The sequence below is a fragment of the Lontra canadensis genome, unplaced genomic scaffold, assembly GCF_010015895.1.
Source record: "Lontra canadensis isolate GAN:19392208 unplaced genomic scaffold, GSC_riverotter_1.0 scaffold4, whole genome shotgun sequence".
NCBI lineage: Eukaryota > Metazoa > Chordata > Mammalia > Carnivora > Mustelidae > Lontra > Lontra canadensis.
This window is the reverse complement of record NW_022630998.1, coordinates 33,077,998-33,090,976: the sequence shown is the minus strand read 5'-3', so window position 1 is coordinate 33,090,976 and position 12,979 is coordinate 33,077,998. Positions and strand designations below refer to the sequence as shown.

Here is a 12,979-nt window from a genome sequence, read left to right as displayed (position 1 = left end):
CTGTTTTCTAAACTTACTAGTCAAATTGGAAAATGTAATTTCTAGCTTGAGTGATAAGTTTTCAAAAGACATACTTATTCTGCCTGTATCGTATAAAATATAAATCTACTTGATGTGGAATCTAAATTAAATATAACTTAATGTTTGATAATTAAGAACAACTGATGTGTTTGTTTTTGAACATAGGTTCTTATTGTAATGCATACATTCAGGGTGCTGGATAATAAAGGTGTACTGTAATAGAGTTTTGCTATAGTGGGGGCTTCCCAGTTTGTAGTGAGTCATCTGGTAAAGACAATATCTATAAGAATGTTTTGGAATCTGGATATCTTATCTTCCTCATTTTGAAAACTAATTTCTGCTATTATGAAGAACTATTATAATGAATTTCAGTTATTTCTAAGGATCAGTATTTATGCTTTCATAAACACGAAAATGAAAGCATCAGTAAGTGTAGACATAAAAATAACTTGAACTTTTGGCCTTATCCTTGAATGGTTTTCTCCCTTCAATAAAGTATTGATTCTTTAGCATATACAGAAAGGTCAAAGATGATAACTGGGTATTTACAATTTCATTTTTTTGTCTCAACTTTTTGGTTAAGACCTAAGTTTCAGTATAGAAAGAACTGTGTATATTTTTTTAGCATACAAAACAGCTAATAGTTAAACTTACTTTTAAAGAGTCTATTATTGTGTATGGAATAGACGTTTCTACAGAAATCCCACTTAAAACCCTCGCTGCATGAACTCTTTTTAGTAATATAAAATACTAAGGAAATCTCAATTTAATGCACTATGTTGGAGAACAGAACAGACATATTGCTTTTATTATGATATCCAGGTTCTTACTGGTATGTTCTAGTTTGAAGAGCCTCATTTTTTTTCACTTTTGTTTCATGTTTTTCATTATCTAGCTTTCCCCCATGTTGGAGTTCTGACTTCTCTTCACATACACCATCTCTTACTCTATACTCTCCACCCCTGTTTTGCTAATAATCATATTTCTATACCTGTAACAGGGAAATAGATTTAGTCCAGCCCCAAGGCCTTAAAAAATACTAATAGCAAGACTTGCTAGATTTAAGAATGTCTTAATTTGTTTTCAGGTGTGGTCACGTTGTCATAAATATTTAAAGTACATTATCTTTACTATAAGGTTGATGCTTACATGGGTAAGGACTTAATATCCACTCTAAGAGGATTTTAAATTGTATCTGAAACCTGTAGGTGATTGATCAGTAGAGGACTTTTCTCAGTAGTCCATCTAATAGAATAGACAAATCAGCTTATTTCTTACTACTAATAACTGTCACTTATTTAGTATCTGTTTTATGTTAGCACTGTATGAATTTTATATACATTATCCTTAATCCTAGTATTATCTAGTATAGTAGTATTCTTGATTCACATGTGAAGAAACTAAGTCTTAGGAATGTTACATTATTAATTCAAGCTTTATAGTCACAAATTATGGATCCAGAAACTGTTATTTTTTTCTCTCATTCTGTGCTGCCTAAGACAAAATTATACTGTTTACTAATATATCATTTCATCTAATATTTGTTGCTTATTACATTTTGTTTGTATGTATCTGATTGTTCCTGTACAGATTTACCTTTCTTTAAGAACGTGTTAGAATTTTAGCTTATATCAATTTGAGAATGACTTAAAACTTTATAGTGACAAAAAAAACTTTGTTATTTTACAAGGGAACAAGGTTCTTTTAAATTTTGAGCTTCTCTAATATAGTTAAACAGAATTAAAAAATAGGATAAAAACTTTGAATAGAATAACATTTCAATGTATTATGCTTTTTGAAGTTATTTTCATATTTTCTCAAAGTTGTGGTAATATATTTATTTTAAAAATGCGTATGGTGTTTCAGTTCAGTTAGAATACTAAATTAGGAAAGAAAAGAATGAAACACTATAACCATATCTTTATCTTCAAAAGCTTTATCATAATGTAGCATTATTATTACTACTTAATTCCTTTGACTTGAAAAAGCAACATGAGTGATAGAATATTAACTGTTAAGTTAAAACAATGAAGTTGAGAGTATTTAAATATATAAACTTAGGTTAAGCTTATGAAGGGATCTTTATTTTAATGTGAGCATATTATGAGACTTACCTAGATTCATGCTAGGTAGAGATTTATGAGATAACTTGTATTTGTTTGTTTCCCTAAGTATCTTCATATTCCAGAAAGCCACCTTTATGGTTGTGAGATTAGGAATTCTGAGAATGTAGAGTTACTCTGTGCAGCTATGTATTGAAAGTATATTAAATTTTACATATATACATATTTATACACATAGAGATATAGCAACTCTTTTTAGTTTTAAAATGCATATAATATGTTGAAGGATTTTAGTTATGTAAAACAGGCTATAAATGAATATCTTTGAAAAGATAAATTTAAACATTTTGGTGAAGTCAGTTTTAGTGATAAAAAACATCTTTTAAAGTTGATATTACTTGGGGCACCTGGGTGGCTCAGTGGGTTAAAGCCTCTGCCTTTGGCTCAGGTCTTGATCTCAGGGTCCTGGGATCCAGCTCCACATCTGGCGCTCTGCTCAGCGGGGAGCCTGCTTCCTCCTCTTTCTCTGCCTGCCTCTCTGCCTACTTGTGATCTCTGTCAAATAAATAAATAAATTCCTTAAAAAAAAATAAAGTTGATATTACTTAAATGTTAAAAGTTATAAGGAAGTTAATTTTGAAATAATACATTATTTCAGGAGGTAACCATACTGCATTATTATGAATGGTACAGTTACAATAATGATGCCTGGCATATACTAAATAATTAATATATAGGTAATACTGTTGCTGCTGTGCTTTACATACAGTGTTATCATTTAATCCTCATTACAGTTCTATGAGTAGTTATTTTTTTATAGATGAAGAAGCCAAACATTAGGAAAGCTAAGTAAACTCGATTAAGTTCATATAGCTAATAGGTTTCAAAGCTAGATCTGACTCCTAAGCTCATGCTCGTAACCACTTCATTATAGTACTTCTACTTTATGATATTTATGTTGATTTCAAAACTTTAGAAGCTTCCAAAAAAAGCTATCAAAAACTTTAAAAACAAATATAATTTAAAGAATTTAATGATCAGTCTTTAACATGTTAAAATCTGGTAACAGATTAGTGGTAGTCTGCATACAATTAAAGCTTGGTAGAACTTCAATATATCATTTAGCCCTTTCTCTGTTCAGTCAGAACTCTGCTTAAGTACTCCATATCAGGTATCTTTTTCTTTGAGACCTTCCTCAACATTTATATCCAGGGCCTAATAATTTATATTGTTGGAATAGCATGGAACTTTGTTTGGAGTTTAGGAAATAGTCATTCTTCATTTAAGGCGTGTATATTTTTTTTAAAAAGTATTTATTTAGAGAGTTTGTACGTGTGTGCACACACAGGAGAAGGGGCAGACAGAGAGGGGGAGAATCACAAATAGACTCTGAGCTGATCGTGGAGCTCAACGCAGGGAGTCGGTTTCCCTTCTCTCTCTATCCCTCTGCCTCTCATCCCACTCGCCCACTCCCTCTCTTAAAATAAAATAAGGGGCGCCTGGGTGGCTCCCTTGTTAAGCGTCTGCCGTAAGCTCAGGTCATGGTCCCAGGGTCCTGGGATCAAGCCCCACATTGGGCTTCCTGCTCAGTGGGAAGCCTGCTTCTCCCTCTCCCACTCCCCCTGCTTGTGTTCCCTCTCTTGCTGTGGCTCTCTCTTTTAAATAAATACATAAAACCTTAAAAAAAAATCTTTAAAAAATTAGGTTAGGGAATAAATTTATTGAGAGAGAGAGTGCGTAAGTGCCCATACACAAGCAGGTGGTGGGGCAGAGGGCAAGGAAGAGAGAGAATCTCAAATAGACTCCATGCTGAGTGCAGAGCCCACCTCATGACCCTGATCTCCTGAACTGAGCCGAAATAAAGAGTCAGCTGCCTAATTGACTGAGCCACCCAGGTTCCCCTAAGGCATCTATCTTTTTAAAGAACAGTTACCAAGTGAAAGTTTAGCCAATCTAATTTATTCCATATCTTAATTTGGAAATTAAATGGACTAGAGAGATTCTCAAATAATACATATCCAAATGTTAGAAAACACTCTTTTTAAGGTAATTTGCACGGCTGCCCTTAAGATAGCTTTCTACATTACCATTCACCATCAGAGTAATAACAGATTTTTTTTTTTAAAGCAACTGGTTAAGGGGTGACAGCTTAAGGTTCTCAAATACTTAATAAATCAACCTAGGGTATACAGATATCAATTTAATTAGTAATCCTTTCAAATTTCAAACTTTGAAGTAAGATATTATGGCACAGATCAAGAAATAATGGAATTTGGCAAAAAAATGTCTTTCCATTTTTGGTAGGCATTTGTATGAGTAAAAAAGTGAGACTTTGTAGTTGTTTTTCTAGGGGTTGCCCATTAAAATTTTTCTTAACTTGGTATTGGAAGGAAAGGAAGATACATATCTTCAAAAATGTTTTCAGGAATTAAGTCATTATAAATTTGGTTATTAGAGGCCCCAAATAAGATATAACTTTAAAAAGTAATAAAGATGTCTTCCCCACTTTAAAAACAAACAACAGTTAAGTATCAGTAATCCCCACCTCAAATGCTTTAATAAATAGATGTTACATTGTATCAGTTAAATCGGTTTTCCGTGGATTTCGGTTGTAATTTCTTTGTCTTTGGATTGGTCTTTATATGTTTTCTAATATGTTAGCTTAAGTTTTGCCCAGCTATATCCTATCCAAAGTAATGTATATTATTCTTAAATACATATGCAATAGGGGAGCTGCCTTTAAAAATAATTCTTTGATGAAATTTTTCTAAAGCAGAAAATCTTTCTGTGATGTTAATGATTACCAAAAATGGAGTTTTTTGATGGTTAAGTGGAATTTCTTTTAACTTGTAGCATCTTTTGGGCCCCCCTTTTTTTTTTTTTTTTCTTTTTTAAGTTTGGCTTTCTCCTTCAGTTTTCCTCTGGTATGTACGACATGGCACTTTCTGTATATGACCGTGAAAAAGAATAGTGGCACTAAGAGGAGACTGGTCAAATTGTTGGTTCAGAGTCATTCACCATTTTAGTAGAGTAGGTCTCACAACTCTAAAGTGTTAATATACAATTGCTGATCTTTTTTCTTTAAATTATTTAACAAAATAAAAATTTTTAAAAGAGGTTTAAACAGTTTTAAGGTAAGAAAATGACTCTTATTTTAGCATCAGTTAATAAAGTGAATGCTTACTGTGGTATGTCATAGGAGTCAAATTAGTAAGAAGCTTTCAGAGCAGAAGTTATTAAATAGTGACCCACTTCTCTTTTCCTTGTTATTTGAACTTAGGTTATACCTTTTTGTTTGATTAGCCAGAAAATAATATTGAAATTTTACAATTTAAAATACTTTCCAACAAAGGGTGGTAGAAGCAGTACATCTGCTCTTCCTTCTGCTTCCACTCTTTATTAGAAATTGAGACTTCTTTCCTAACTTCCTCTAGTCTTAGAGACAATTTAGATTTCTACTTAAGTCTCATCGTATAATACTAAATCTGCTAGAAGTATAAGGGAAAGTCCGAAGTTTAGGAGTGTCAGATTTATGAACTGTGGTTGTCTTCTGAAAGAAAGGTAGTCACTTCTTGGTAGTTAAAAATTATGGATAGAATTGTAGATAATAGGACAGGGAGGGAATTTTTTAATTTTCTTGCTCTTTTGTTTTTCCTGCTGATTTTTGAGGATTACCTTTAACTACATGCACTACCCTATTTCTCTGTATTGTAGTTTAGTATTTGCGGAGCCTCTTTTTTAAAGTTGGATTACTAATTAAATTGATATCTGTATACCCTAGGTTGATTTATTAAGTATTTGGGAACCTTAAGTTGTCACCCCTTAACCAGTTGCTTTAAAAAAAAAAAATCTGTTATTACTCTGATGGTGAATGGTAATGTAGAAAGCTATCTTAAGGGCAGCTGTGCAAATTACCTTAAAAAGAGTGTTTTCTAACATTTGGATATGTATTATTTGAGAATCTCTCTAGTCCATTTAGTATGTTTTAGAGCCAGAACTTACTGCTGGTAGAGGAATGATTTATCTGAATGAATAGAGGAAGGATTTATCTAAATGAATATTTATCTAAATGAAAATGAATGGTATAGGTTAGGCAAAAAGAAAAAGTACCCATTAGTATTCTTTCTAATAAGTCTTGTGTAGGTGTAGATTACAACCAAATGGTACCTTCCCTTATGAATATTGCGGCAGAAGTTTGCTGAATATTGCTTGCTGCTCAGTTTCCTTCTTTCTTCTTTTCCCTGCCCTCTGTCTTTTCAAGTTCAGTTCCTGTTGAATGTCTGTCATCTCTTCCCATTAAGATACAAAATACAAAAATAAAATGAAACAAAATTTTAAAAATCTTAAAATTGGTGCAAGTACTGTTTACATATTGGTTACTTTTATGGCCTCTAGGAGAAATTTTAAGTGCCAGTTAGAAAATGCTTGTATCTTGCGCTTGATATTGCCTGCTGTTCCTTGTAGAGGCACTCAAGAAGGAGGAACATGTATAAAGAAATCTCTGTGTTATTTGATGAAATCTTGGTATGTACAGTGAAGATTTGTTTATGAGTTTAAAAAATCTTTTGCTACTGTAGGCTCTTGGTTAAATGAGTGATATACCTCAGCCAAGGTTTAGAATGTCTTAGTTTTTTAGGTACTTTCTGGCATACTGCAAACACCGGTGAAATCTTTAGTGGAAGAAAATCTTCAAATTTCCAAACTGCCAACATAAAGATTTCTTTTCTCTTCAGAGAGCATTAGGTCAGGATTTGAAAGTTTTTAGTGTATGTTTTAAATGGCTTTTATTTCCCCCCTTTTCTTTTTGACAGGAATCTTTTAGTCCAGCTATACAGCTGCACCTTGTACATCAAGCTCCATGTAATGTTCCTCCTTACCTCTCAAAGAATGAATCAAATCTTGGGGACCTCTTACTGGGCTTTCTTAAATATTATGCTACAGAATTTGAGTAAGTGAAACATCAGATTGTGTTTTATTCATTTACATATGTGAATGCTACACTTTCGGTTAGAAACTATACTTGTTCACTTCAGTGCCACAACCTTGTCTAGAAATGTATAATTTATAAAATTTAATATCTAATGATTAATTATTAGAAACTAAATAGATTTTATATTCCTATCTAATGAAAAATGATAGTTCAGTAAGCCCAGTTTTAGTTGATTTCATTAGTGATCCTATCTTATGTTTAGCTCCCTCTTTTCGTAGTAGGGCCTGAATAAATGTTTTTGTTGACCCTGGATCGGTGTTGGATAGTTTGAAACACCTGCTTTTAGGAAGTTATAGTAAAAAACACAGCTAAGACAAACTTGGAAACAGATCTATTTGATATCTGAATAGTTGTTAGTACATAAAAGTCAGGGAATACTCTTTGCTTTTATTTTCCTTTCTTCTGAGATATGTAAACTGGAAGGCTTAAGTGTATAATTAGACTGGACTTAACTGAACAGGAAGTTCTAGAAGTCCAGGTAGAGTGGGGTTAGGAATTGCAGCTCTTCTGATCAATTTAGAAAAGCTTGAAGGGGAGGGGGGAAGAAAAAGGACTTAGGAATTTTACAGAGTTAGAGGAGGGGAGGGTACAATAACCACAGGGTACCATTTTGAAAAGATTTGGAGGGGAGAAATAATAATAGCTTTTGTTATACATTGTAATTACTAGCTGGGAAAAACTGTTCCCAACAGATTATATGCATTTTCTCATTTACATAATAGCCATATGATACGATGTTATATCATGCCCATTTTACCAGTGAAGCATATATGGCGAGAGATAAAGAGGTGCCCTAAGATCACACAGCTAGTCAGGGGGAGGTTTTGACTTCAAAATTCACACTCTTAACTATGGTACTTTACTGCAGTATTGGTATTGCCTTATTTGCCAGGATGCAATAGCTCTAAAGAAACTTGACTCATATGAGATGATTTGAAACATAGGGCATGAAAGAAGTAATGTTGCTTAAATTCCTCAATGCAAATCTTTCACCAGACTGTCTGTTTTGTTTACAGTTGTGTCTCCATTATCTAACCCAGTGCTATAGAGTGGGTACTGGAAAAATTCATGCTATAAATAAATAATTTTGAAGCAGAGGGTAAGATTATAGATATATTGCAAAGATCCTTAAGATGACCTAAAAATTACTGAATCAGGTTAAGAAAAAAAGTAGGGAAAGTGCTGGTGGAAAATAGTTCAATAAGAATGAAGTTATAATAATCATCATTAAAGATGACTAGGACCAGAGTTTATGTCCAGGCAACAAGGATAAAAAGGAAGGAGCCTTCATTTATAAGGTGAAAAGATTTCATGGGACATAAGAGACTATAAAGGTTATTCTAGAGTCAAGATTTGTATGATGCTGCAGTAACAATAGCTGATGTTTCATGAATATTTACTTAGTGCCCTACAATATGCTAGTGATTCCTATGTATTATCTCGTTTAATCCTCATAATAACCCCTTGTGAGGCCTAGGCAATTGGTGTACTTGAAACTTGCCCATGGCAGTACAGCTAGATAGCGAGAGAACAAAGGTTCAGTCTCAGGTCTAACTCCAAAACTACATTCTTAATTGTTAGAATATATTTGCATTGTCTTTTTCTATTGTAAATTGGGGAAGTTTGCAAAGAGGGAAAAGGATTCATAGAAAAAGGTATATTTCTACCATGTATAGGTTAGGAATAGAGCATCTAGTTACCAGTGCCTTGAAAGTCAGCTGCTTTGTTGGACTGAAACAAAATGACAAGATGGACAGGTTTGTGTATTAGTTTAGTATTAGCAGAAACTAGCTAGTTGTACCAAATGATACTGGCTAGGATGCTGAGACTTCAAAAGACGTTTTGAACTTTTGGATGCATTTGTTATCACAATGATAGATGATTTAGGAGACACCTTTTCTTTGATCATACAGTATATTTGTGAAGTGTATTGTTGTTTCATATCAGATTTTTTTTCAGAAATTTGACTATAGGGAGCACTGCCAAGAATGTAGTCATGGCAGTGAACTAGGTGCTGTGCAAAGGAATTCTGGCAGCTGTTAGAAATGTTTGTAAGAATTTCTTCTGAACCTTGAGACATTCATTTAAAAAAATTCTCTTTACTCAAAGAACCAAGTGCCTGTTAAAGGGATGCTTGAGTATATGGTCTAAGTGTTGCAGAAATTTTGTATGGCCATTTAAAAATTACTAGGATTTTCTTACCTACTTCACTCACAGCTTTCTCCTAACCCTTGCTGCTGAAAACTCTTAAAATGAAGCCAGGCTTCTAGAACTGCCTGGGAGCAGGGAACTGATAAATAAAAAAAAGATATGGTTGCTCATAGAAACTAGGAAAAAATAACGTTAGAGTGTAATAATTTTGTATTTTAACAAAACAAAATAAAATTTAAGTTAAATATCTTACAGACACCTAGGTACTACAGATTCTAGGAACCTTAAAAGGTTTCCTGTTTTGTAATCTTGTATATTCCCTGGATTCCTAATCACATGCCATTACTGCAGGTCTTATCTCTTGTGTTAAAAATGGATGCCTGTATACTTAAATACATTTTTTAAGAAGGAAGTTACAAAGGCTCAATTTTTTTGACTATCTCCTTTCTTACTCTGATTTTTTTCCTCTCATCTAATCAATAAATCATTGAGTGCCTACTATATATCAAGCTTTTTTTTTCTCTGCACCGGGAATATGGCAATTAACAAGATAGGCAGAAGTCTCTGTCTTCATGGAGCTTACATTGTAGTATGTATTGTAGCATGGAGAGAGATAGACAATTAACAAATTGTTTAGTATATACATGAGGTTAGGGATAAGAAGGAAATAATTTATAGTCTAAAAAGGAAGGATCATTGAGATAGGAGGAAAGCCAATAGAATGTGTTGTCTTGGAATCGGAAGGGAAAAAATGTTTCGAGGGGGAAGAAATGATTAGCTCTGTCAAATTTTTTGATGGATCAAGTACAAGATGAAAACAAAAAGATGACCATTGCAATGTCAGTCCACGTGGAGGCCACTGGGCCCTGGTCAAGGGCAATTTCTATGGAAAAACTGGGATAAATAGCATCATTGGTGTGGGCTCAAGAGCGAACAGGGACAAATTAAATATAGTTAGGGTAGTGTATAGACACTAGTAATATGTAGAGTTTATATACTTGTAAAAGGGAGCAGAAAAAATGGATTAAAAATTGGAGAGTTAAGTGGGGTTGAGTTTTTGTTTTTAGAAAGGAGAAATAACCTATCTTGATGGCAAAACTGATACCAGAAAAAAGTAAATTGTTGAATAGTATGCTTCTTTGAATTAAGAAGGATTGGAACCTAGAGCACAAGTGGAATGGAGAACAGATGATGCATTAATAATAATAAGAAAAAGCAGAGTATATGGATTCAAAGGAATGCTAATGAATTGATGTGGCGGGAGCTAGTGGAAACTATCTTTTGGTTGCCTTAGGTTTTTTTAGTGAAACAGAGCATGGACGTCACCTGGGGATGATTGTGAGGGAGGAAATTTGAAAAGTGAGGCAAAGTATGAATTGTCCTGTAGGAGAGTAAAGGAGTGAGTTAACTATGGAAATACAGTATGTTTGGTGGGTTGTAGCATTTGGGGTCCTTTTGAGCTAAGTCATCATGAATTTAAAGTGACTTTAAAGTTAACATGAATTTAAAGGTCAGCATAGTTGCGTATTTTTCTCCAGCCATGTTGAGCTGCAGGGGAAAGGACTGAAGCAAACAAGGATTTAATTATGGTTATATTTCCGCCAACTAAGTTGAGTGCAACAAGAAGCGTAAGAGAGTTGTGAGTGGGGGGTGGGTATGCAAGCAAGTGATTTTAATAACTGACCATGGACCGAACATATTAAATTCAATCTTGAAAATGTGTACACAGGGATGCATGTAGGACATCCAGGGGCAGTTTCCAATTGTGAGTTGCAATAGTTGTTGTACAGCTTAGTAGCAAGGTCAAAGCTGGAGAAAAGGATTTGGGAAAGAAACATTGTTAAAGCTTGGGAGGGGTACTATAACATTAGAAGAGGATTGAGAGAGGCAAGGCCCTGATGGACACGAGCATTTAAGGAGTCAGGTAGAAGAAAGGATCAGGCAGAAGAATAAAACAAAACTCTGGGATTAGAGCAGAATTTTCTGTTTTCTTATGAATTTTGAAAACACTGACAACATTTTCTTTTTGTTTGCTTCCCAGCCCTTAATAAAGCAAAACTGTATATATTTGTTCACTTAATTTGACTACTCTTATTTAATATATGTAGCCACATATATTTTAGATTTTTTAGATCCATAATTTTGACTTTCTTTATAGGACTTAAATTTTTGTTTGTTATGTTCTAGTGTAAGCATAGTATTTTGAAATAAATATGTAGTCACAAAAAGAATGGCTAGAAGAGAGTTAATAGATAAGTAGCAATCCATTATTATTACTGAAGAAAAGAAGCAAACACCTTACCAACGTAGGGTTGGTAAACCCAGTTTTACATTCAGAAGAGTGTCCTATATTATCAAATCTGTTTTAGATTAAATTAAACCCTATATCTGCTCTTCTTTTCTGATACCTTTCTCTTCTATAGACTGTATCTTATTTTACATTTTAGTTATTGAGTAATAATAACAGATTTTTACATGGCAAGCAAATTATGGTAGAAAAATATGGTTTGATAAAAGGCTTGATTTGGGGCCTGTCTGTTTTAAAGAAAGAAATATTTGGGGAAAACGTTTTTAAATTGCCATTTAGAAATTCTACATTTAAATTCACCTCAAAGAGTAAAAGTAGTATATATAGGTTATGTATATCAGGTTTTATGATTTCAGATACTAAGTAATTTAGAAATATTTAAAAGTGCTTTGAAAATGCAATAGATTGAATCAGTCCAAATATTAGTGATTTAAAATATATTTATTTTTTCTCTGTGAAGTACTTCAGGTGATAAAGTCACTTAAGTAATTACATTATTTGGGTTGATTATAGGTTGAAGCTTAAATGATACCTGTTCAGGGATGATAAAGTGAATATTGGTATGTCACATGTTTCTGTGACCCAGTTTAGATCCAAGTATGGACATGTAATACAAATTCAGGATTGGATTTCACATAAGTATGGTGGTGAGGAGAGTTCCTTTGATTTAAGAGATTAAAAATTATAATTTAACAGTAGGATGATCAGTAGTAGTTCAGGATTCTAAGCTTGTCTGAGGAAAAATCGGTCTATCCCTTTTTAACATAATCTTTCCAATTTTAATTTTATTGCAGATTCATCTGTCCTATAAGTTCAGTGAGAAACAAGTAGTCTCAAGAAAAAAGTTCATTTTATTAGTGAAATATATCTTAAGTGGTGTAAAGTAGTACAAAACATAATTCTGCTGTGATCATGTTTGGTTTGGGCATGTGGTTATATTAACTCTCCCCTTGACATTGTTTTTTTATTTTGTTTTATTGTTAGTAGTTATTACTTTATTTAAGTAACCTCTGTACCCATTGTGGGGCCTGAACTCATGACCCCAACATAAAGAGTTTCTTGTTCTACCTATTGACTGAGCCAGTCTGGTACCCTTACATTGTTATTTTTAAAAAATTTTGGAAACACACCTGCACCAACAGAGCAGTGTACTTCTTTTCTCTTTGGAGTTTATACAATGGAGCTGCTCTACATGAGATATCTAAAACATGTTACTATAATTAAAATCTGTTTCTCATTGATAACCCACTTAGTTTTTAAAAAGCATAAATTCTGATATGATTCTTAAAGAACTTAAAGTTGTCTTTGCAAAATATTTCTAAGTTGTATTCCTCATAAGAAAAAAAAGAAAATCATACTTTGAGGATCCTTTTCAATGATCAAACTTCACAAGATGCAGTGTTGGTTTTTTGTTTTTTTTTTTTTTTTGAATATTAAAATAGAGAA

The 12,979-nt window shown here is 33.1% G+C and overlaps 1 protein-coding gene across 4 annotated transcripts in view; it reads left to right on the top strand.

Moving 5' to 3' along the window:
- The window catches only part of TENT2 (terminal nucleotidyltransferase 2), a 68,301-nt gene that overhangs the window by 44,302 nt on the left and 11,020 nt on the right, over nucleotides 1-12,979 (top strand). For 3 of the 4 annotated variants that reach the window (XM_032847774.1, XM_032847767.1, XM_032847779.1), the window contains one exon: nucleotides 6,896-7,032. In XM_032847774.1, coding sequence (XP_032703665.1) covers nucleotides 6,896-7,032 — 137 coding nt within the window. Of the gene's footprint in view, nucleotides 1-6,895; nucleotides 7,033-12,046; nucleotides 12,094-12,979 lie in introns of all 4 variants that reach the window. The other variant, XM_032847788.1, reaches the window with a different exon arrangement.